The 27304-nt window shown below is 32.0% G+C and overlaps 1 protein-coding gene across 1 annotated transcript in view; it reads left to right on the forward strand.

Annotated features, from left to right (window-relative positions):
• Nucleotides 1–27304, forward strand: part of LOC124364822 (nucleolar protein 10) — a 35590-nt gene that overhangs the window by 6598 nt on the left and 1688 nt on the right. The window contains exons 2-12 of the mRNA XM_046820598.1: nucleotides 5305–5350; nucleotides 10453–10667; nucleotides 13483–13619; nucleotides 15273–15491; nucleotides 17111–17333; nucleotides 18298–18423; nucleotides 20922–21066; nucleotides 22822–22982; nucleotides 24313–24476; nucleotides 24820–24907; nucleotides 25034–25296. Of these exons, the coding sequence (XP_046676554.1) occupies nucleotides 5305–5350; nucleotides 10453–10667; nucleotides 13483–13619; nucleotides 15273–15491; nucleotides 17111–17333; nucleotides 18298–18423; nucleotides 20922–21066; nucleotides 22822–22982; nucleotides 24313–24476; nucleotides 24820–24907; nucleotides 25034–25296 (1787 nt within the window). The remainder of the gene's footprint in view (nucleotides 1–5304; nucleotides 5351–10452; nucleotides 10668–13482; nucleotides 13620–15272; nucleotides 15492–17110; nucleotides 17334–18297; nucleotides 18424–20921; nucleotides 21067–22821; nucleotides 22983–24312; nucleotides 24477–24819; nucleotides 24908–25033; nucleotides 25297–27304) is intronic.

A 27304-nucleotide genomic window follows, 5' to 3' on the forward strand; every position in this document is an offset into this window, starting at 1 on the left:
TAAGTAATTACTATTTCAAATTAGGTCAAAGAACATGTTCACTTTGAAAATTTTTAACAAAAAACCTTTTCTTGTAGCCACTATGGATTTTTAAATAACCCTGATATTTGTCCTTTAACATTATTGTTACAAGATCACTCTTGACTACTCTTTTATTCCAAGGAAAAGTTCAGAAGTGCCGGGAATTCTTCACTAAATTTGGGTCAAAGTCCAAAGTCAAAATGTCTTTATTTACATTATGTACATGGGTACAATAAATAGTGTCACTACAACTAAGTTACATAATTGGATGATTATAGTAGATCATGTTGAATAAAAATTCTTCAAATGAATAAAATGCTTTTTAACTAAATAATCTTTTAACATTGATTTAAATTTCTTAATATCTTCAACTCTTGTTATTGTTTTTGGAATTGACTTAAAAAATTTTATTCCTGCATAAGAAGTTTTTTTTGTATAAAATTCTAAATTGTGTCGTGGTATTACTAATGTCATTCTTATTCCTAGTATTGTAAGTATGGGTTTTCACAATGAATTTTAAATTTAGATTGATAGGTCTTAACATACATAACACATTATAAAATATAAAGGCTATGCACTGTTAAAATAAGTTCAGTGAAATTATTTTTCACTGACTCATCCTTCTTCATTTTCAACATTATTCGTAGGGCTTTTTTTTTTTGCAAAATTAGAATTTTATTTAGGTTTTTGGTTTTGTGGTTCCTCCATACACTCCTATCCCATATGCAATGTGGGATTGAATATGTGCATGGAAAACCATCTTTAGTACTGACAAACTGCATAGAATAAGAAAGTCTTTTGATAGCATATAACCCAGAATTTATCCACTTAATTATCTGTTCAATATGTAGATTCCAGCTAAGGTTTTGTCTATTGTTAGACCGAGAAATTTTGTAGGAAACTTGATCCAAACTGGAATCGTTTATCAATATGTTAGGATTTAAACGTTTTCTGTCTTGTTTTGTATTAAAAGAAATAAAATTAGTTTTATCGGTATTTAAAAACTAAATTTGTTGTCAATGAAAAAATTTTTGTACATTTGAGAGTTGCAGATGTGCAGATATCTCCAATTCGACTTCTGTTTTTTGCAGATATAATGAGATTTGAGTCATCTGCAAATAGGCACAGCTGGTTTTTTTGAACTTTCAAGATTACTAAGGCAGTTTGGGCATATCCTTTATATAACATATAAATAATATAGGACCTAAAAATAGACCCCTGGGGTACTCCATTTTTACTAATTGGGTGTTGGATTGAAATTTTAGTAATTTGTTATTGTTTATGTGAGTTATTTCAATGTATTGTTCTCTTTTTAGATAGATATGACTCGAACTCCACTTTAAATGAATATTATGGATACCTAAATTTTGCAATTTGTTAAGTAAAATTTCATGAGATATGCTAATCAAAGCCTTTGATAGGTCTATTGAATATTCCCTGTTACATTATCATTTTTGTCGACTGACTCTATTACAGACTCAGTGAATTCTATCAATGCAGTTATTTATTTATAATTTTTATGGCCTACATTGGACCACTTTAGTCACTTTATATTTTCTAGTCTTTCTTCTTTTATCCACCCAATATTTCTTCATCCTTTCCGAGCATAATTTCCTTTCCTCCTCTGGAACCACTCTTCCTATTCGTTTTTGTTTGTTTCTTTTCAGCTGTAGTATAGAGTATTTGTCATTCAATATCTTCAATGTGTTTGTCTTGGTGTTTTAAATCCTCTACTGTAATTTGTAACTCTCTCATATTTTCTTTTAATTCTGTGATCCATTTAATGTCACTTTTTACTATAACCACAGTTTTTCTACTATTTTCCTGCTAATTCTATTTTCAGGTGTTCTTAATAAATGCCCCAGGAATGATATTCGTTTCTTTTTAATTATACTTGTAATGGGTTCTATATTTTTGTAGACTGTTTCATTGGAAGCTAGTCCCTCCAAACTCCGTCTACTTGATAGTTTTTGTTTAAGCAAGTTTCTTTCTGACTATTCTTCTCTCCATCTTAAGAACCTTATCTATTGCAATAGTATTTGTTGTTTTTAAATATTGTTTCACTTGCGTATGTAATTTTGTGGCAGAGCAACTGTTTTGTAGTGTCTTAATTTTGTATTTATTGAAAGACATTTTTTATTATACGTATTCTTAGTTAGCATGTTTAATCTTAGTTAGTTGTCTATTTTACTTTGCCAAGATGGTTTTTCATTCAGGTTATAAGTGATTACTTCTCCTAAGTATTTAAATTTCTGCACAATTTTTATATTGTGGTTGTCCAACCTTATTTTATTTCCAAGTGGAGGCTGCGTTAATAAAACTTCTGTTTTTTCAAACGATATCTTTAAACCAATTTTCTGAGCTATATCTTGTAAAGATTTAATTTGCTGTTTTGTTTCCTGAATGTCATTGGCCAAAAAGAGCTAAGTCATCAGCAAACCCCAGACAGTTCAGATTAATGTTGTCCCTTTTTGATATCCAATCTTTATGTTTTTTTTGGTTATTTCTTTCCCATTCCCTTCATGACGTACTCTATTGCACAGTTAAAAAGAAGCGGTGATAATCCATCACCTTGTCTTAAGCCAGTCTTTAATCTGAAATGGTTCTGAAAGTTCTCCTCTAAACTTTATTTTAGACTTTGTAATTAGTTTAATGTTAGTTCTATTAATTTAGTTAATTTGGGGTGAAGTCCAAAATGTCTCAGTATTTTTAATAGTGATATTCTATGAATGGAATCATAGGCTTTCTTGAAATCAACAAATGTTATCGAGAGTTGTTTATTTTGTTTTCTATAATATGCCATAATTAACTTTAGTGTAATTATTTGCTTTGTACACAACTTCTCCAAGGCCTGAATCCTCCTTGGTATTCTCCAAGTTCTTGATCTAGTTGGTCCTTAATCCTGTTGTAGAGAATCTTTGAAAAAATCTTATAAGTACAATCGAGGAGTGATATACCTCTATAGTTATCCGGATTACATCTGTCACCAATGCAGTTTATAGTAGATTTAATTTTTTCTAAAACCGTGTTGTTCCTTGTCATAAAGATTATTTATTTCTAAATGTTTGACCAATCTATTTGTACATGGTTCTTTCAAAAAATTTTGAAATTGATGTAAAATTGAAATCGGACGATAATTTTTGAATGTCTGTTACAATACCTTTTTTGTAGATAGGTACAACCTTAGACAATTTTAACTTACTAGGAAATATGCCAGTAATGAGAGAAGAATTTACCAAATGCATTAATGGTTTAATTAAAGAAATTTTTTGCAAATTTTATCAATTTCATAGGCACTCCATCATACCCGCTACAAGATTTATTTTTGAGTGAGTCAATAATTTTGATTCAGTTCTTCTACACTCAAGGGCGGGCATTGAAATTTTTAACAGTGCATCTGTTACATTTATAAAATATCATTAAAGGACTTTGCAATTAGAGATGGTTCAGTAATAGATGAATCTTTTGATTTAATTACAAGATTGCCTTCACATTTATATCCATTCTTTTTTGTTTCATTATTTATAATTTGCCATGTTGTCCTTGCTAATATTTTCTGAATTTTTTATTTTAGTGTCGAAATAATTTTGTTTACATTTTATTAATTTTGAGTTGTATTGCCTAGTTTTATTCTTAACTTCATTTTTTAAGGTTTTCTTTTCTGATTTTTTTCAACCTTGACAACTTATTGAGGTGTATAATTTCATTTTTTTCATCTTTTCAGTTCGTCCGTAATCCATGTCTGTTTTTTATTTCCTTTTTTTAATTTGCACAAGAGGAAAGCAGAGATCAAAATAGTACCTAAAGATACTATCAAAACAATCATACTTTTCATCTATCGAGAAACAAAAGATTGGAAGCCAATCTTCTTTTTCTAATAGAGATTTGAATAATGTCATATTGTCAATTGAAAATTTTCTTCCTACAAAGGTTAAATTTGGTTCAGATTTTACTTGAATTTGTAAAAGTTTTCGAGCATTTGCGCATCGTGATCAGACAAGGCTTTTATAATTCCAGAGACTTTAATTTCATTTTTATTATTAAAATTTGTCAGAAAATTGTCCAATACAAGATTCAGATGTTTGTGTCACTCTGGTTGGAAAGTCAACTAAAAAAATTCATTCCATGTCGATTTAGAATGTTCTTAAGATCTCTTGTCCTCCTTAGATTCATCTAACATGTTAATGGTAAAATCTCCTGTAATGGTTAGATATATTTGTCCTTCCCTACAAGAAAATTCTATAAGAAAGTTTAATCTCTCTAAAAAATTCGTTATTTTTAAATTGGGGTGTTTCTATATACTCCTGCCAATATAAAACTAAACTGTTCTGTTTTAAATTTAGCGACACAACATTCAAATAATTTATCTTGGCACAATTCTACAACGGCAGGGAGCACCAGCTGCCTCCCCTTCAAACCCTCCTTTGACAGAATCACTACACCCCCTCCAGAAGTTGTAGTACGGGAATATTGTGAAATTAAGTTATAGTTGATGACATATTGTGTTCTGTTAGAACAACTTTTTGAGCATCTAATTCAGACAAAGTTATTTGTAATGATTCTTTACAGGAGTCTAAGCCTCTAATATTTTGATGAAAAATGTTTAAGCTTTTATGTTTTTTATTGGTTATTTTATGTGGGGTGTAGAACCAGATCCTGTGGGGAGTTTAAAGGCAGGGCATCCGGTGTTACATCATTATCTTGGTTTAAGGGGATTACATTTTCATCAGTTTGGAACATGAGATATCCTGAAGCTATACAAGAATTAGAAAATAAGTTACTATGATTATTAAAAACAGTTTTAGACATAGGCCTAGTTTAATAAAGATGGGAAGGTACCGTCCACTGAGTCCGTCATATGTAACTCGTCATGTTCTTGCGGCACTATATGTCCAGTATTGCTACCTGCTTCTCTAAAATCTTTAGATGTATATTGCTCGGATGTTGTTGTTGCAGCTTCTAGTATCTCCTGAGTAGAAGGGTCTAATCCCTTTCAAAAGCACATATCTTCAGAGTAAAAAGATATGAAATGATTGTTCTCTCAGGAAAGAGTATAACTCCTTATCTTACACAAACATTCATGACTTGTCAAATCTTTAGAGCAAAAAGTTCTGAAATGGTTGTTGTCTCAGGACAGTGTATAACTCCCTTACATGAACAAACTAGTCTGCACATCATTCCTAAATCAAATGAGAAATAGAAACTGTTAGCTTTAAAAAATGTTTAAAAGTTTGTAATTTGTCATTTACATAATTTAAGTGATAAATTATCTTGTTTTTCCAGTGGCTATCAGATCGCAAAAGGAGGGCTCTTCAAAATAAAGATATTGGTAAGTTTTTAATTCAACTTAACATTTTTTTAAATAAGTGTAATTTAACTTTGTTGTATAACACGTTCACTGCTAATCAATAATCAATAAAAACCACCCAAATGCAAAAAAAAATAATATGTTTCAAAATATTTATCTTGTATATTAAAATTTGTAATGGGTTTTCTTTTCATTTTTTATAACAAAAACAGTGTATCTGATTAATTGACAGTAAGCTATGACAGGAATTGGTAGATAACGAAAGCACCAAACGTTGCTCTTTGCAACCAAACAGCTGCAGCTGCAAACATGACTCATCAGGTCAACATAATGACTAAAGACATCACCCACACTGCCTGTATTAAAATTTATAAGTAACGATTGAAGATTTGAAATAAGTATGTAGTTTAACAAACTCTGCTGGTACAAGTTTCAGAACTAAGTTCATAAATGTGCTTCGAAGAGGCACTATTTGTAAGTCTTCATAATTGTGACAGTAAAGATAAATGGTACTAAATAATAAATTCCTTCATTGGCTTGAATTTCACTATTTAAAAAAGAATCAAGTGAAACAATTACAATATAAAGCCTTGGTAATCACAGGGAAATACAGGGTGTTTCAAAAAGAATATACGAATTACAGAGTACTATTTTGTCCAAACTATCGATCGCTGTGCCTCGGTTTTACTATTGGAGAAACGAATACTTAGTCTAGTGTATATTAAAAGCCACTGGATGTCAGATGTCTTCTGTTTTGCTTGGTAACTGTTATATTTAAAGTGGCTACTCCGCATTAAATATAATTTTATGTTCTCAAGTTTGCAAAGTGCAATTCTGAGATTACAGTACAAAGACATTTAAGGTTGAAGAACCAAATTGTTCCTCCAATTGGCTGGAACATTCGCAGATTGTATCGACAGTTTGCGTATGTAAAGGAAAGAGTCCTGGCCACCCTCGTGTTCCAGTTTGTACATTGCACAAATACAAACTGCTTTCCAAGATTGTCCTTCAAAATCAACTTGTGTTGTCAGTTGGGAGTTACAACAATTTGGCATATTTTGAGACATCAGTTAGTTATGAAACTGTACAAGTTACAGCTGTTACAAGCTCTGTGTTCCTGATGACAAACGCAAACATGTGGCACTTTGTAACGAGATTTCTTGATGTTACGGACAATGATAACACTTCACACAAAGCACGTTGTGTTTAGTTATGAAAGCTGTACAAGTTACAGCTGTTACAAGCTCTGTGTCCTGATGTAACAAACTGCAAACATGTGGCACTTGTAACGAGATTCTTGATGTTACTGACAATGATTACACTTCGCACAATGCATGTGTTTAGTTATGACTGTAAAAGTTACAGCTGTTACAAGCTCTGTGTCCTGATGCAAACATGTGGCACAACTAGATTCTTGATGCTACTGACAATGATAACACTTGCACAATTGCATCGTGTTTAGTTATGAAACTGTACAAGTTACAGCTGTTACAAGCTCTGTGTCCTGATGACAAACGCAAACATGTGGCACTTTGTAACGAGATTCTTGATGCTACTGACAATGATGACACTTCACACAACACGTTGTGTTTAGTGATGAAGCGAATTTCCATGTTGGTAGTCAGGTGAACAACACAATGTTCAAATTTGGGGCCTATAGAACCCACATGCAGTGATTCGACATGTACCACATTTACCCAAAGTCAATGTGTTTTATGTGGTATTCTGATTATCTGTTGACGGCACATTCTTCTTTGATAGAAACTCGGTTAATGGTCAGCAGTATCTTGGTATGTTACAAAACTAGTTGTTTTCCGAGGCTGCACGAAGACAACTTTATTGACAGGGCACCCCTACACTGGTGTCACCAAGTATGTGATTATCTGAATGAATCTCTACTGAACTGGGATTTTTCGTCAAGGAGCTGGCAACTTAGCATGTCTCACCTGGGCTCCACGGTCACGGGATTTGATACCCTGTGAAATACATAAAAATTTATAGTAATTCTTTCAAGTATTTTTTTAAACATTTTCCTTTACAAAATACTGGGTAAATTTTTCATTATAGGTCTGTTATCTGCACATCTTGGGTGGTGTGAACATTTATGAATGCTTTTTTTACCTAGAAAAAAGTCTTTAATTTGATAAGTCAAAGTAAAAAAAATCTTTATTAGTTTTAGTTACAATGATGTAACATTTGAATAGTGCCAGTTTAAACTAGCTAAAAACTAATATAAAATAAGCCTATAGTAAAACTACCTGATTTGTAAATCAAAATATTCATCTAATGAATATAAAGCCTAGTCCATCAAGTATGCTTTAAGCTTTCTTTTAAATATTTTATGTTCTGTTTCTTGTTTGATAGCAAGTGGAATGGATTTAAGAAATTTGTATCCTGTGTATGTTGGTTTTTTGTGAAAAAATTTAGTCTATGGTGAGGTATTAAAATATCATTTTTATTACGTGTATTATACAAATGAATTACGTTGGTCATATCAGTATTTAAGTTTTTAATTTTAGAACACATAATTGTACCCATTATATATTGACCATAGACAGTTAAAATTTCAATTCCTTAAAATACTCTTTCACAGAATCATTTATTTTTAGTCCTAACATAATTCTTAGAAATTTTTTCTGTGTCCGGAGCTTTTCATCAAGATTTGGTCACATATAAAGAAATAGATTGTCCTCAATGTATCAGTGCTACAGATAAAAGACAGCTTCGTCAAAGCATAAATTCCTGAGTTTGATTTTGTAATCAACAACTGTATGTGTTGATCCCAATTGAGATTTTCTTCACTAGTCAGACCTAAGAATTTGGTACTCTGATTTTTTGTTACTGGTTGGTTATTTATTATGATCATTGGCTCAATTATTTCCTTTTTTTGTTGGGTTTTAACAAATATATAATTTGTTTAATTTATATTTAATTTTAAATTATTTTCATTTAAAAAGAATTAATGTTATTCAATTCCAAATATGAAAGCCTCTCTATCTCATTTACTGAATTAGATGATAGTTTGAGATTTGCATCATCTTCATATAAACAAAGGTTTTCCTGGGGAATGTGTTTTAAACTAAGGCGCACATCTTTCAAGTAACACAAGAATAGCAATGGTCCTAAAATTGAACCTTGCAGAACTCCAAAAACTATTTTTTTGAGTTTGGAGGATACTTTCGAGATTTTATTTGGTAAGGATATCGAAGGAATTTCTACATATTGAAATCTATTAGTAAGGTAAGATTGAAACCATTTTAAATTTGTTGAATTTATTCCTAAACAATTTAATTTCTTAATTAAAATTGAGTGGTCTGCGCTATCGAAAGCCTTTGAAAGGTCCATAAAAATACCTAGCGCATGTTCCCCTTTACCAACAGAATCTATTATCGACTCTAAATATTGTACTGCAGCACTTATTGTCGATCTACCAGTACGGAATTCATGCGGTTATCGTCTAATAGATTATGTACCTCTAAAAACGCCATTAGCTGAGAGTGAACGATTCTTTCATAAACTTTTCATGTTGAGGGAAGTAGATATACAGGACAGTAATTTGACATTTCTTTTTTGTCATCCTTTCTATGTATCGGAAAAATGTTGGCTATTTTTAATTTATCAGGGAAGATGCCAGATATAAATGATGAATTTACTAAATGTGCCAGTATTTCACACAAATGTTCTCTAGCAGATTTCAAAAGTATAACTGATATTTCATCAATTCCACTTGAATAATTATTTTTCAATAAGCTTAATACAGTATTGATATTCCTAGCAGTCACAGGTTTAAATCTAAAAGTTAGTTGGCTCTCTTATATCCCAAGAGTGCTTCAAAAACTTTAAATTCTTAAAGAATTATTGAGTTATATAATTGCACTTTTGAACCCTGTTAACAACTTGAATAAACAGTTTAAATTTTTTCAAAATTTGTTACCATAGTATGCGGGTTTCTAATTAGGAATGTGGAAAACAAATTACATATTGCTTGTTTATTATAATGCTGACAAAGGAGCCCAATTTCTTAAAGTTTAAGGCTTTTTGAAGTACTGAGACTGAGGTTGGTTAAAAAATACTTTCCCATTCTTTTAGTTACATTGTGACTGCTCTTCAAAAATGTTTGTAAAATACAAAAGATAGAAGATTGGTTTTGTTTCATAGCCCTATTTAATTATGAAGTGTCCAATTCTTCAGTAAATCAGTCAAACCATTCAGCTTTATTATAATACTAGCAGTTACCCATGGCTTAGCACACAATTTCTTGAGTACTTTTGGTTCAATTAAATTATATTTACAACGCCAATGTTGAGTTTGCCTGATTGCCACGATCAAGAAAATCTTTCGAAAAGTGTATATTTATGGTCATTATAGTTTACTCCGGTCTTTGTATTTTTCTTCCATAGTTGATTTTGCCTTGTTTCCCGATCAAGAAAATATGTATACATATACAGTCTGAGAAGCCTACTTCTGTCCAAAGACAACTAAGATGGGTTTAAATTTATAGTAAAAGTTAGATAGTTACTTTGCCTTTTATATCTGCATTACAGTACTCATCAAGCACTGCTCACTTAATATTTGCTAAAATGTACAGTTAAAAGTATACTTTTTCAAATACTTTTAATTTTCTTATTCTGTGCTTAACAGTGGTCACAGAAAAGGTTGAAATAAGAAGTGTTGTTACTATCAAGCTTACTCTATATTTTCATACTAAAATGTAAACAAAATTAAAATAGTGGTTAAATTAATTAAACATATTGTAGTGTTGTCATAAAAAAACATAACTTCATATTAACTTTATTGCTCGTTTTTATGTGTAGAACAAAATCCTAAAGTATTGGAAAACTTTTACTGAACACCCTGTAGATACGCTAATTTAATGAAAAAAATAATGTTAACAAAAATGAAATATCATTGGAAAACTGTTTTCAGAAAAAAGACACATAACGATATATCGTTGTGGAACAGTTTTCTGGAAAAAGACACACAACAATATATCGTTGAAAAACAGCCAAAGAGTTAATGTCCTTGTGTATAGTTACTATTATGTTTTACATTATATACTGGTTTATTAATTTATTAATGAATAAGTTTTTGAATCTAAGTAACAGTTTGATGGCTTGGCACAGATGTTAGACGCAGGATAGAGCTGATACAGGACTTCAGCATGCCTGGTCTCAGTACGTCAGTGAAACTGTCTCCAGACAACAATTACATTCTCACAACTGGTATCTACAAGCCCAGAGTACGATGTTACGACGTCAACAATTTGTCCATGAAGTTTGAGCGGTGTTTTGACTCTGAAGTGGTCACCTTCCAGGTTCTGTCAGATGACTACTCTAAGGTGAGGTAGTAACGTAGAATTAATAAGATTAAGAATTATTTATTCACTCAATAGAACTCTAAGGTTTTCTGTGTAAGTCAAAACATCATTGTCAAAAGTAATTATAAAAAAGCAACAGAACAACTATTTACAATAGAGCATACAATTTAAAAGTAAAACACAATAAATTCTTTTAACAATTTTAAGTTATTCCACTACAAAAAAAATCGGTCTAATCAAGACATGGGTATCACGACAGACTCGTGGAGACTGTTGAAAGCCTTTCCGATCAGTAAGCCTTTAAATAACTTTTGAAACTGTTTACATTTGCTTGAATTTTGATTACATTTGGTAGCAATATTGAAGATCTTTCAAGGCATCAGAGGAATTTTTACTGATCGCTGAGGGACAAGAAGTGATATAATTTCTATGTAGGTCATCATCGCACCAATCTTATTGTTGATGTGAATTCAACCATTTACATTCCCCAAATTTACAGTTATCAACTATTTGAAGGCCTACCACAGTACAACATTGTTAATAATGTAACAAAGTGGTGGTTGGTTGCGTAATGCGGTCTGAATGGGCTTAATTTAGACTGTCATGAGGCAGGTTAGTTTTACCTTTCTGATGATGAGTTTTGCAATAGTAATACAAAAATTACTCAAATACGAGTTACCGACTGACAGTCCATACAGCAATAAAATTGTCATTCTTATCTGATTTTCCTAATGCCTATCAATGCCTGATATTATGTTGGGTTCATCATTATACTTGTGTTGTTTGTTCAGAAAGGTAAATGTTTGTGAAGTCATGGTGTTATCGAGAGAAAATTTTCGGACTGTCACTTGTGAGTCTCAAGAGGAGCGCGTTGAACGTCTAAAAACTGGCTTTGGTTCTGAAGCACCGTCTCTTGCTACTGTTTTTAAGTGGTATTTGGAATTTTGAAGGTGTCCTAGTTTCCTCCAAGACTTTGAACGTTCAGGAAGACCACTTTCCACTGTCACGTAAGAAAATTGTTGATTGAGTGCACACTATGATCCAACAGGACAGACACGCCACTTATTTAATGATTGAAGCTTTTCTTGGGCTTAAATCCACAGCAGTGCGAATAATATTGCATAAGTTTTTAAAAATCAGGAAACGAGTACCTCATGATTTGAGAGATACACAAAAAGCTGAGTGTGTGAGAATAAGCCAGTTAACCCTCTAACTGCTTAATAATGGTGGTCATTGGATTATTTTCTAAATTATCGCTGGTGATGAGACGCACATACCATTTTATGACGTTCCAACTCGAGGAGAGAATCACGTATACAGTTTGAAGACGAGTCATCACCCGTAACTGTCAAGAAACAAAAATCGGTGAATAAAAGTAATGTACTCTGTTTTCTCCAGGAGTAAGGGCCTGTTGAAGGCTATTAAGCTAGAGGCACAATGGACTATCAGAGCAAGTTGGTACACTGAACAATACTTGCCAGAAGTTCTTCAGCATTTAGAATTTTGCACCACGATAATGCCTCTTCTCACACTCCAATAAAAACTGGAGTATTCTGTTAAAAATGTATCAAAATGATAGAGCACCCTTCTTACTCACCTGATCTAGCTATGTGCGACTTCTAGCTATTCTTCAATATGAAGAGAGAATTAGTATGAACACACCTAAGATTTGGTAAGGCTAGCACAAAAGCTCTTCTATATATCTCTTATTGTGAGAAGAATTGCAGGCTCTTACATTTGGTTCATGCACTTACTTGGTAATGTGACCAGTGGTGAGAAGCTACTATCTGTGAGATTATCCTAACTGCCTTTAAGGTGAATGTCCCAAGTGCGTGCCAACATCTATTTTATGTCTTGTGAGCAAAGACTCAAAAACAAAAATGAGTACAGTAGAACCCCTCATATCCGGCCACCACGGGACCGAGCCCCTGGCCGGATAACGATTCGGCCGGATAAACCAACCTACAGTACACAGCACTTGACGAAACAAAACAATTGTGCTGTACTGTACTAACCGCACTGGAAATAATCAACGAACTGTTTACAGGTTAAACCTATTAGCTCAACTGAGGACAACACAGGAAAATGTAAACAAATAGATCCACCAAAATAACGCAAGAGTCGTGGGAGACTAGTGCGTGCAGCTGCGCGTCTGCAAGCCGTGGTAAATAAATTTCGATATTGCCTTCCGGGAAGTGGCCGGATAAACCGAGTTGCGGTAAAACCGAGGCCGGATATGAGGGGTTCTACTGTATACGAGGCCATGCCGTCACTCATGGTCTTTGGCAAAAACCACAAGAAGATTGTGATCATGCCCTTACCAGCACACGGCCTAACTGGGATCGACCCTTCGCAGAGTTCAATGTCAGGACTCCGAATCCTTCTGTCTGATGTACGTGTGTTGTTACGCATTATTCTGAACTCTGAACCTATGTTAACGTTAAAACAAAGTATGTTGTGACTTCAAAAATAATTGTTTATTCTTATAAAAATTGAACTCTCTCTACTATGTAAAAGTGATCTGGATAAACCAGAGATCTGGACAATTGAGGTTGTACTGTACAGTATTATTATGAGTTTCAAATTAGTGTTTTATTTAATAAATCTCAGAAATGTATAAATAATACATTTTTAATCTGCAAAAGCAAACAAACAAATCAAATGAGTACCGGTTGTAATAAGTGGCAATGAAGTGTATTTTCTTGGTAGTAAATTGTAGTTTTCGTATGCTGAATTAAAAAGTTTAGTTTTGGTCAGTATGTATTTAATGAATTCCAAATTGTTTAAATCTTTAGTTTTGAATTTTGGGTAAATTTTTTGTATTGGATGTTTGCAGTTGGTATTTCTGCAATGCGATAGATATGTAGAGTTCCACAGTGCTGGTGGCCGTTACTTCCGTCTGCGAATCCCCAAGTTTGGCAGAGACATGCGATATCACCTATCAACCTGTGATCTTTACCTGGTGGGCTCAGGGTGAGTAAGTCGAGTGTAAAAATATAAACACTGTTTTACAAAAATTAGGTTTTTATAGTTTTAAAATAGTACAAATTTAGTTGTAATACCTCAACAAATATAATAATGTTATAATATTAGTTTAACATGTTCTCGAAAAGGCTTATTTCCGGACTTTTTTATTTGCCGTCAAATTTTTCAATAATAATGGTAAAAATCCTAGATGGTTTTTTTATCTAAGTGTAACGAGAAATGCATGTAGACTTCGAAATTTTGCAAAAAAAAATATTTTAATATGTTTTTTAAATTTTTGTCTGTGTACCCCAAGGGATACCTTAAAAATTTAGCATTCGGGCTCCGACTGGGTACACAAGAGTCTGAGGAGTTTAAGCACAGGATCACATTCAACAAACCACCAAGACAGGCTAACAATAAAAACGCAATAAGGAAATTCATGGCAACGTGTACCCCATCAGGTGCACTACATGCTTTTTAAAAGCCAGTTGTGTACCCGATGAGGTCCACATCATGGTGATGTTAAGTAATGAGTTGAAAAGTACAAGAATCCGTCTCAAGTATTAATATTGAATTTTAGCAAAATAAGTTATTACAGCTTAAGTTTTATTCAAAGAAAATTATTTTTTGCAACAGAAAAAGATTTATATGAACAAAGAGAATTTATGGCATAATGTGATATTTATTAATTGTATTGGAGTTGTTGAAAATTAAGGTAAAAATTGAGTATGTTTTAGATTTTACACTTCTTTACTCATTGTCTAACAAAGACAAAAAAAATTATCATATTTTGTATTTTTAACATTTAATGCTTATAGTATGTTGCACTGTTTTTTAACACCTTAAGGATTAATCTTTAAGTAAAATGCTCTTTTTACCGTTGAGAATCGGTATTTTTACATGTTTGCCATTACCATATTAAAATACCCTTTTACTCTCAAAGGAGTGTCTAAAATATCTTCTGCTCAAAACATTATGTACACAGTATTAATACCATTTTGCACATAACTCTGTTTAAACTTAAGTCTTCTGTCACTGAGCTAATCGTCTGTTATTACCTTTCCCAGCTGCAGTATTGCCAGTCTGCAAAGTAAAAGTTCATTATCCCATTCCCATATTATTTTATATGCTATAAAACATAGCTTGTAGAAACAATAAATATTCCAAACTAGTTGAAACTTACTTAAAAATATTGATTTTATAAATATCTTAAATAAGTTTGTTGGCTAGCTTGGTACACCATTTTGTTCAATTAATAGTAGACATTCAAACTTTAAACAATTCAGAACTCCATTATTTCTGAACATAGAGAAAAAAATCAAAAACTGTTCTGAAATGCTTATAACTTTTTCTAAACTTGTCTAAAAAAACGTGTTTGTATCTCTAACAGTTTTTTTAAATATTGAGTACATTAAAATCCTATGAGAATAAATTAATAATATTTCAGTTGTCATATAATCTATTACTTCTTCCATCTGAACTGTAAGAACTATTTGGAACCAACCACTAAATTAGTACTCTAAAAGGAAATCAAAAATTTGTAAATCACAAGTGATCATTATAAGTAGTTTTTCTTGTTCTTTGTCAAACCACTTTAAGAGTGATGGTCTGGGATCTATCTGTTATAATTGTTTAATTATCTTGCTAAACTTTGTGCAGAAGTGACATCTACCGACTGAACCTGGAGTTGGGACAGTTTCTCAATCCATTCATGAGTGAAGCTTCCGAGATCAACAAAGTGGCCATCAACCCTGTCCACAGGCTAGTGGCTGTAGGGACTAGGGAGGGCAAGGTGGAGGCCTGGGATCCTCGCAGTAGGGGTAGAGTAGGGCTCCTGGACTGTGCCCTTAGTGCCATCACCCCCGACACTAACCCTGAGTGAGTAGTACTTGAGAACTTGACTGTACGATCTTCTATTTGTTTGGATACAGTTTTTGAAACATTTTCTGTTAACCCTTTTGCTCCCAACACCTTTATCATTAGACAATCAGTGTAAAATCCCAGCATCCAATTGTATGAGTGTCTATGGTATCGACATAAACTCTCAGTGTTCGATTATATGGACATTCACAAATTGATTGATTTCAAGTATAAAATAGAGCAAAACTTTTATTTATGCTATACCAAAATGATCATCAAGAAAAAATTAATTTTAATACAATAGTGAACTGTATTATTGACAGTATTTTACTTACAGTATTGAAAGTATAATTTGTTGCATTATAACTTGATATGCTTCTATGTATGTCGCTATTATTGTTAAGTGTGTGGTACGTTGTTTGACTTTATTACTTGTTAGTTATTTTTTGTATTATTCCTTATATGTTTATATTTCCTTTTATATCACTACTCTTCTATTTAACGATAAGCCTATATAATTTGATTTCACAAGTAACACTGAGTAAACATGCAATTTCCGAAAAAAATATGAAATTGTAAAAAATCGTATATTTTATTTCTTTAGTATGATAAATTAAATCAAGTTGGTTTGGTTACTCATTTTTAGCTGTACATATAAAGTGATCTGATGAGTGCTATTTTTCTATATATCTTTTTAGAAGATAAAGTCAAAACATGTAATATTATTGAAAAACATTTTTTTATATAAGTTTATATTTATAATGTGTATATTTATACAAAAATATATTATAATAATTTATTATATTTTACATGAGAAGTAAAAAGAGAAAAATTTGTTGAAAAAACATTTTTTTCAATGGTCCGCAAAATAATACTATAATTCTCTTTCAGTATGTTGTTAACATTTCTGGAGACATTGTTCAAAATATGGCATCATAGAATATAATTCTGTTAAATTTAAATACCAAATTTCACATATTATTCTCTTTTTAATAGGAATTTATGCCATATTCATTAATTTTTTGAAAGTACTACTTTCCTAATGCCCAAATTTCCTTCATATGTTTTTAAATAATAAAAGTTAATTTCAATACCCCATGGAAATCTTATGTCTTGTTGTACGTAAAATATGTAATAAACTTTATATAAATAATTTTGTACAGTAGTAATAAGCCTGATTTAGCAAACAAAACAATGACAGTTTTAGATATAAAACTTTCATACTTCTACCCTCACCATCTCCACAAACCTCAATACACCAAGTTATACTATTTAATCTTAGATAATACAACTATCATTGCCTCAATTTTGCTCATTTTTGCCACACCACTTTTGCTGATACTTTTGAAATTTTGTACTTAATATGTAAGTTCCTTGTTTTTGGGAGCGATAAAACAAATAAAGATTTTATCCAAATAAAATTTGTAAAAACATTTTTTCAGTTTTCTTGAGAAAAAGAACTATTTATGCTAGTATTAGTAAATTCTTAAATAGAAATATTTATGTTAATTAATACTTCACTATTGAATTATAAAACATTAAAATAAAATTTTGTTATTTAAAACTAACATATGTATGATCTGTTTTCAAATTATTGATTTTGGAAATTTCTTGATTGGTAACCGTGCTGTTGACAGTATGTCTGGGTTTCCATCGGTAACTGCCCTGGAATTTCACGGAGCATTGAACCTGAGTGTGGGCACAGCGTCAGGTCAGGTCCTGCTGTACGATGTGCGTTCAGACAAGCCTTTACGTGTCAAGGATCATATGTACGGTTTGCCCATCCGAGACATTGCTTATTGTCAGGATCATGTTCTCAGCATGGATTCTTCTGTCATCAAGATATGGAACAAGGATTCTGTACGTATCCTTAAACTCAGTGTAATAAATAAGTTCAGTAGCACATGTGTTTTTACTCTAATTATTTTCTCAGCAGCATTTCTGAAAGCCAGAAAATGTTGTGGTTTTCCATAAGACAAGCATAACGTTGATCCTCCCTTGAAGACACAAGCATCCTCATCAAAGTTTTCTTCCTAATACACAAAGTTGAAAATCACCATGCTCAGTCTGAAAACCAGCATTGAACTTGAAGAATACCATTCATGCATATTTGGTAACAACCAACATGTAGTGTGAAATAATTATTTAACTTATCATACAAGATATATTGGTTTATTGTGCTTGCAACCAAATTACAAGATGTTTCTGGATTGTAAATCAAATATCTAGTTTTCTCTTATGATTTAAAACCATCCAAATGAATCAACAATAAGAAATAATAATTTGAAAATTTGTAAAGGATGCAAGTTAAATATTATTGCCCAAAATTTTGAACATGTCTTGTAACAATTAGATTCCATATGAAATGGAATTCCAGCTGTATAATGTCTTATAATGAAATATTTTAAAATTATTCCGATTTCTTAGCGTTGTGTGATGATTTATTGAAATTTAGCCAGAAACCGAGGTCTGCTTCAAAATACCGAGAAAATATGGCTCTAGATAATTTTAGATTTTTACGCCATTTCAGTATTGTAAACAACTCATTATTCATCATCACTCTGTATAATATTGTATCATCATTTTATTATAACCATTTACTTATTTGTTTTGCTCCTAAGGGGGGGGGGAGCAGCTGCCCTTACTGGGTATGTCTATGCTTGTAATTGCTAGATTACTGATTCTAAAACATTTCAACTTCTGTCATAACACAAGCTGAAGATGAATTTCTATAAGATTAATACTATTTTCAAGGTTAGGATTACACTATGTATAAGTGAAGAATAGTGCAATATCAGTATTAAACAATTGTTATCTGCTACAGGGAACTCTGTTCACATCTATAGAGGCGGGAAACATTACTCAGTTCAACAACTTGTGTTCGGTACCCAACTCTGGTCTCATGTTCATAGCCAACGAAGCCCCCAAACTGCTCACCTACTATATTCCTGTGAGTACTAAACCATCTCATTTGTGTAACATTTTTTTAGTTGTTATGGCTTTTCAATTGGGTTTATTCTGTTTGGACAAAAGAGCAATACTTTTAGTACTTTACTAAATTCTCAATCCTCTTTCAAACACTTGCGAATTCACAACAATATCACTATAAAGTGAGAAGTGTTGATTGATAAATTAGCAGATATTAAACCACACAATAATTGTGTTAGGATGGCGATCTGTAAGGTTGGTATTTACCTCAGGAATTAATTAAACCCTCTGATTGATGGTGAAAAAACTACCAGAATGATACACTGGTTTTTGTCTTTGTGCAACATAATTTTCCGATATTAACCCTTTTAATGCCAGACATTTTTTCAGTGACCATGCGAAAAATGCCAGCCTGTTTTCAAAAAGTACATGCGAAGAATGCCCTTTTTCCATAATTTGACAACTATTTTTTAAAAATGTATAACTTTTTTATTTATTGAAGGAATTTATCCATTGAGGTGTTGTTTTTTATGTAATATGTGGAGTGTTTAAAACAAATGAGTATTAAAATTTTTACAAATTTATATTTGTAAAAAACAAAAATAAAAACTTAAAAAAAATGAGTTTGAACATATAAAAGTGCCTTTATTATTAGCCTTAACTAGAAAGTAGTTACTGACAATTGTACTATATTTAATTGTTAACACACACACCAAATTTGAAGAACTTATCTTGAAAAATAGAGAAGCTACAGCATTTTATCGAAAACCTTGTAAAGTCCACATTTTACAGTAAAATTCAATAAGATATATTTTGGTCAGTTTCATTCAAAATCAGTTTATTTACACGTGTTGTTTAGCCCAATGTATAAAACTGTTTGTTGAAATCATAAAGAAAGTAGGTTACATAAAATTAAAATTAATTATTTACAATATAGGGTACATAATTTAAAATTTTTTAACACTTGTGTTTGCAGAAGCACAAAGTATGAATCCCCCTCTTTTACTCATGGTCAAATCTATTAACAATAATCACAAAACTAATAATAATATAAGCAAACTGAAATAAACAAAAGAAAAGCACGAATAATTCCCATTAAAACATAACCTAGCAACAACGTATTACCACAGCAACCAAAGACGCTCACTGAATGAGTGGACGTAAATGAGGTTGAAAACAGCTGATATACGTCATCACATGTTGAGCATAGAGTAAAAAAGATTTTATTGTATCAATAGTAGTAGTGTCTAGATACAGTATGCAAAGTTTAGTGGCATTTGGTCAATAATTAAAACTACAATATAACAAAAACCGGACGAGCGCCCCCAGCGCACGTCGGCATTTTTCGAATAAACAGTGACGAGCGCTCGCGGTGCACGTCAGCATTAAAAGGGTTAAAAAAAAATATGTGCTAAATGGTAAGTAATAGGTGTTAAATATCAATTTGTTTGTTAGAAACCAGAGACAAATGTAAAATAATACAAATATGCACTTACTAGAGTATTGTTTTTTATTTGTACATAAATTTAAAAATGTATATTGTAAATTTTTTGTTTTCAAAGTTTCACTCCATGTAACTTTCACATTACTTGACATAGGAAGATACTGGAAATGTAAAAATGTACACAGTTTTGTAGTGAACAAACAGATTAAAACATATATACTTATTTACAACACAAAAAAGATTTTTGATAAAAGTGTAAAGTATGTACTACTTTTTTTGGCAGCATGCATCCATGTTGGTGTTTGATGAATTCTTTGGGCAAGAGGAATATCAGATAATGATGAATTGTTTTCACTGTCACTATCAATGTTCACATCCCAACTCACATTCCACAGGGTTATAATCATCCAGACTACCGGACAATAAATCTGACAAAGAAATATGACCTTGCACTTTATTTGCTGATAGTTCATCATCAGAACTAATATTTTCATCATCCAATAGTTCACGTATATAATTTAAACAACGAGGATCACCCATTTCACAACACAACATTTAATTATAAACAACTAGCCTACATAATAACCTAGCAACAAAGAATGTCAAGGCTGTGCAGCGCATCACCAGCTGCATAGTCCGTCAGGTGTATGCTTTACAGCATTTGGATTGATATCAGCTGACAATGAGGAATATTACAAATATAAATATTTCTATATAAAATTAATTGGTATTTATGAGTAGAGGATTCGACTAGTGCAAGTTATCTCTTTATAACTTAAATGGATTTTGCACAATAATAGCGGAAAGTTGACCAACGGCTGTGCCGTCTTTATTAGTTCACAAGCGGTATTGATGAACGTCTGTGCCGTCGGTCATCATTTGGAGGGTTACATTGTGTAATGGAATTGATTATATAGAACCAAAACTCAATTGACATATTGTAAGATCACCTTGGGCTGAGAAGCAGGTGATTCTGAAATTAAACTCTAAATAATTGATGATTCCTTATTTCAAAATTAGTTATAAAACACAATCAGGTTCACTTCTTTTTCTAAGTTTAGATATTTTATGTTCAGAGTCTAGGCCCAGCACCCAAGTGGTGTGGTTTCCTCGACAACCTGACAGAGGAGTTGGAGGAAACCGTGATGGAGACAGTATACGATGACTACAAGTTCGTCACCAAAAACGAGCTGGAAGATCTTGGTCTTTCACATCTTATTGGTAATACCCTGTTTAGTTCTGCACTTGTATTTGTCTTTTACTTCTCATACATTTTTGTACAATCCTTGTGTAATTTTGATGTGTAATTAATGGTTTTTACTTTTAGCAGAAGAATTTATAATTGCTGGTCTATTAAATCCTATATTTATTTTCTAGTTTAAAATCAGCTGCTTGTACTACTAGTCTTATCTAAGCTAATTGGATGTGAGATTTAGTGCTATTTAAAATATTTGTGCAATTTCTACAGCCGCCTTTCTTCTATATTTAACCCTTAGCGAGCCACAAATAAATAACCAAAACTACTCCTAAGAGCCATACAACTTAAAAATAAAAAAATTCTGATATACCAAAACCAATTTTTTTTAAATATTTCTTATAACATAAGAGGTAAGAAAAACGACAAAATATTTTTGTTTACTCCTTATTGTTAATTTACAGCCAAAAAATGGTAAAATCATAATTTCACAGAAAAAAATTAATTTTGACATTCTATGTGTTCATATAAAGAATTAACAATAGTTGAACACAATTATTTTAATATCTTACAAAAAACAAGCATATAGTAATTTTTATTTAGAAAAAATATAAAGAATATAGTAAAAATTTATATATACAAATAAAAGCAATGAAACTAAAAAAATTTTAATTTTCCAAGTATAAAATTAAGAACACACTACATTTTACAATATTATAACATGAGAAAACTTATAAATGATAATTATTGAAAATGAGCTACATATATGTGATCCTTATGCATAGGTTTGTTGTGTGTGGTACAGCTCAAAACACAGGTCAGGATACAAGGCAGGCTTAGACGCGCACGTCTTGCGCACAATAAAGCCCTACATCACGATAGTAATACATAAACTACACTGTACATTGATTAAAGATATTGATTAACATCAAAATTGAAAACATAAATACACGGATCGAAAATGGAAGGGCGAATAAACATCTACCTCACGGAAGTCTACAGGCAGACTGAGCGCGCGTCAGTAGACGTCGTTGGCTCTGCGGGAGACTAGGAACATCCGGCCGCCTGCCATTTTGTCGCTCGAACAAGAGCCGTGACCTTAAAAATAGACACAAACGTTTTCCCTTGTTTAACAGTTTTTACTAATTTTGTTACCCAGAAATGCTTTTAAATAATAAAATTTTTTTTAAATTGATTTTGCGTCAGTGGACGTCATTGGCTTTTAGCGCTAGTTTAGGCATGACGTCTAGTAACGTCATTGGCTCGGAAAGGGTTAATTGATTTAATTTTTCAAATCAAGTGCAAAAGCATAACCAATTTCTCATTTCTATAAATTCCATGTTTATATACTTTTTTTGGGGGGGGAGATCATGAATTTGAAAGTAGGTTAAAAAGGCGTAGCATGACTAATTTTGGCAGTACTTTTCTCCCTGGATTGGACAAACAGACTTGCTCCCTAATTCTGTCAACTAACCTAACCAAGAGTTTTGATAGGAAGTCTTTATCAAATTGTAACGTAGTTCCTCTCCTTATCAATACATAGATATTAAAAACACACCTAGAAGTGAAATATTTCATGCCACAATTTCTCTACCCAATCCCAGTGAATCCAAACATACCTATCCTATCAAAACTGTTACATTAAATTATTTATAGATCCTTACAAAGTAAAAGAAAGCATAAATACGGATTTAACGAAATTTATATAACATTCCAGGGTAGGTTAAACACTTTAGTAAGTTTGGAACTAACTGTTTAATATTTTAATTGACTTTTGTTAGGAACGAACTTGCTGAGAGGCTACATGCATGGCTACTTCATTGACATCCGACTCTATCGTAAGGCTAAATCTGTAGCAGAGCCTTTCGCTTTTGAAGAATATCGCCGACGGAAGATCAGAGAGAAAATTGAAGAGGAGCGTAAAAATAGAGTTCAAATTCAGGTTAGTGCTTATTTATCTGTATTGTTGGTTAACCTTTTAATTGCTTTTGTCAACTAAAAATGTGAAAGTGCCTTGGTTTGTTTGTTTAACTTTCACGCTAAAACTATTCAACCGATTGTACTGACATTTTACATGAACATTCGTAAGGTCTATTCCTATTTTGAAAATCCCTCTGGGTTACGCCCCAGTGGTCTCTAAAGCAGTGAAAAATCTTATCTTTGTCTCTAAAGTTGCAAAACATTATTTAAAAAAGCCTTTTAAATATAATCAACTGTTCTGAGTAAACATTGTGTTCTGCCAGCATAAGCACATGATTATTTAATATAACCTCTATCTTCAATTTGTTTACATTTATAGTGTAAAGTTCTCTAAGGAGTAACCATAAGTTTTCACGCCATTTTAGATTTCAGTGATTAGATAAGTACTCATCTACATTAGAAAATGTCCTAAAACATGGTCAGAATTTGATTCTAAAGACTCCCTCTTAAGCAGTGGGCAAGAACTATGCTCGATTAATGTTTGCTGCACTGTTCTTTTGAACTAAAGTACCAATTCCATATCTAAAAATGTTCTAAAATATTTAAAATATGTTTCAGATTATAAAGAAACAAACATATAAATAGTGTCATTGTTAATGTACTTTTAACTATACATTTTTAAGAAATATTAAGTATTAGATATAAAAGTTACAATCTAACTTTTACTAGAAATGTAATGACTGTTAAAACCCATCTTAGTTCACTATATATGTGTGATATATATATATATATATATATATATATATATATATATATATATATATTTTTTTTTTTTTCTTGATACGGAAACAAGGCAAAACCAACTATGTAACAAAAATACTAAGACCGGAGTAAATTACAATGGGCATAAATATACACTTTTTAACATATTTCCTTGATTGTGGTAAGAAATCAAACTCAACATTGGCGTTGGAAATATAATTCAATCGAACCAGAAGTGCTTATTTAGGTGCAAAGTCTACGAAATTGCGTGCTAAGCCGCCATTTTCAAATAAAAATAACCCCGTTTATTACAACACGAAGAGGTTAATAATTTTACAATTTTTACATCCAATTAATATTTTCTGAGTGAGCATTTAATTAATTCATGCAGCAAATTTATTTATTATATCCATCCATGGTTAGTTTTGCATTTAGTACCATTGTATCATACACTTTTAAACTTATTGGACTAAATTTCTGATTAAAGAATGTATATGTTAAAATTTGTAAACATTTGGTACATATGACAAACCCTACATTCTTACTTAAGATTTTTAATTACTTTTGTAATTAATATTATTTTATTTCAGAAACTACCTAAAGTTAACAAGGATCTTGCTCTGAAGTTGATGAATGATGCGTCAAATGAGAAGAAAAAGAAGAAAAATACAGGAGATCTCTTAGCAGACGACAGATTTAAAGATCTTTTTGAAAATCCAGACTTCCAAGTTGACAAAAATGCTGAGGAGTACAGGTAAATCCAAAATTTTAATTTGTTTGCATTGTTTAGAAAGTTAGGGGTTTTAGTCTTTTTTTAGGGGTTTTTCTTTGTGAAAATCTCTCTATTGTCAATGTCAATGATGAAAATGCCAATAAGATTTTTACAGATTCTACCCAAAGCCTACCTTAGAATGTTGATGATATGGACAATTTATACTTTCTTTATACAAAAATCAAGCATCTTAATTTAAGATGATTTTTTTATTCTCATAATTTTTATATTGAATACATATTTATACTTATATGATAACATACGTGCATCATTTTTCATGTGGAAGTTTTATTCTATAGGGATTAACTCAATATTATGTCCACAGATTGCTAAATCCTGTATTGTCACGTTTGGACAAAGCCAAAGTTAAAGAGATGAAGAAGAAGCTAGCAGAGCAGTTTGAACCAGTCGAGGTAAGTTGCACCCTATGAGTCACCTTATATAACATCTTTACACGATTTGTTTTCTATAATTATTATTATCCACTTCATGATTTTTTTTTCTAACATAAATTTACTACAAGTGGATGACTATTTTAGGATGAAGAGGAAGGAAAGGCAAGTTCAGAGGGTGAGAGTATGGAAGACTCGAGTTCAGAGGATGACCAGGAGCTGTCCAAAGAACTTAGAAGAACTCACCGACAGATCACCAGGGAGAGGCGGCAGAAGGAATGGGAGGAGCGGAAAAAAGTGGAGGAAGAAGGGCAAGAAGAGGGAAAACATCGGCAACCCAAATTTTACGAACTTAAAGCTGGAGAGGAATTTGGAGGAGTTAGTGCGCCTAAGAGGCATCAAATTAACAAGTTAGTGAAAAGAAATTCTTTTTAACTTCCATATTATACAGTCCTGAACTGTGGATTTACTAATAACATTAACTACGTACCTTCGTCAAAGAGTTCAAACTGTTGTCATACACCACTATAGTTTCGGCTTTTAATAAGTCATCGTCTAGTGTCAATAAATATTAAAAGCGAGAATCATCCATCTGGAGTTGTCAAAGTTTAAAATTCACGAACCTAGTACAAGCACAACAAACTATTGTCTCCACAAATAGTACGAGAAACTCAACATTTGATAGGCCTTTAACACACGAATATTAAACATGATAGAACATTGCGGCCAGCAGAAGACAGGACAACTGACACTAGTTGATTCCAGTTCTCGGTGCATCGACGTTATCAACTGATCAATCGGTTGGCGAGACGCTGTTGCGATGGAGTAATGTGTTGCACAAATAATGTGAGCTGAATTTTAGCTTCTCATTTAACATGAGTTCACCTAATAAATTCCTTTTAGAATATCTATAAATTTTATAATCTTCAAGCGTGTTTGATTTGTTGTCTTTGCGACACTGATGTAACAGTAGCATATTTTTATGAATTCCGTTTATTGTGTGGTTCTCATCCATCAAGTGTTGAGCAAATGATGAAATCTGTTTATGTAATTTAGGTTTCGGGCAATTCTCTTTAAATCTTTGGATAAACGACCTGCCTGTCTGTCTGATGTAAAAACTATGGCAATCGGATCAAGTCAGTTTATAAATGCCGGTCTGAACGTTTTTGTTCAAGTTCTTTACATCTCAAAATGTTCCTCGTGTGGTTTGTTGTCTTAAATACTAGGTCTAAGCCATGGGATTTAAGGTCTGTCTTAGTGCAATGCTGGGCTATACTCAACGCAAATGAACTACTTGTCCTGTTTTTAATTTTCCTTATTATTGCCGAGTAATATGACTATAGTTTTGAACTGTTTGATGAAGGTACGTTATTGTTATTAGAAATTCTTAAAAACATGTTATCTTAATTTCTTATATGTACACAGTGTTTCCAGAGAATGTTCCAAAACTTTAGATTTGTTCTTTGAATCATTGGTGTAACTAGGGGGGAGGGGGGCAAGGGAGATAGCACTTCCTCCAAAATTAAAAAAATATATGTTTAATGGCAATTTAACTTATGTGAAATACAGCAGTTGTATGTTTTACTTTGAATTAGGCATATCTAATTTATTTAAATTTTGTCTTATTCATTTTTATTCAATAACTTCCGGTGTGAAGTGATCTTAAATCAAGTTAATCTCCTCTGAAGCCCTAGTAACCCCCACTGCTTTGGATTAAAGTATAAAAAGAAATTCTTATAAACACAGACGAAAAAGTAATGTATCATTTTTCGAATTTGGGTAATGTCTATTTCACAATATAAAGAATAAAAGTAGTATCCGAAAATTAGGTGTAATGTCATAGATCTTCTAAACATAGTAGAATTAGGTGATCAAAATTGTGGAATATTCTGCAATGTAGTAGTTTAAGTTATTATATTAACTGTGTGGTTGATGAATATTGCAGAAGAGATAGAAGAAGACCCAGATAGACAGTGTGAAGTCTTCAATATCTTCTTTATTCGCTTTCTGTGTACTTCATTTACACAGTTCTGTTCAGAATAAAATATTCTACAAGTTGCATTAAAAGTTTTGATATGTTTCTTGGTGAAGTAACAAAGTTATTGTTGCTCAAAGATGAAAAAAATGGGTTTTTTCATTCCATTTTTTGCATTTGACATTGGTTTTCTCAAAAACTACTTAACTTACAGTTCTGGAACCTGTTTTATTCAATTTATCAGGGGAAACCCTATAAGAAATTATTGGATTCGCCCTTTAATATACCTTATCAGAATTTCAGGAAGACCTTGTTTTACATGGTAAGCTGAAATATGGGCGAAATCTTTTGCTAGCCTTAACTCGCTAGTAAAGTATTTCCGGCCCCATGTTTATATAAACTTTTTTTCATTATTTTTACATGTAGGATGAATTCCCATAGTG

The sequence above is a fragment of the Homalodisca vitripennis genome, chromosome 6 (assembly GCF_021130785.1).
Source record: "Homalodisca vitripennis isolate AUS2020 chromosome 6, UT_GWSS_2.1, whole genome shotgun sequence".
Taxonomy (NCBI): domain Eukaryota; kingdom Metazoa; phylum Arthropoda; class Insecta; order Hemiptera; family Cicadellidae; genus Homalodisca; species Homalodisca vitripennis.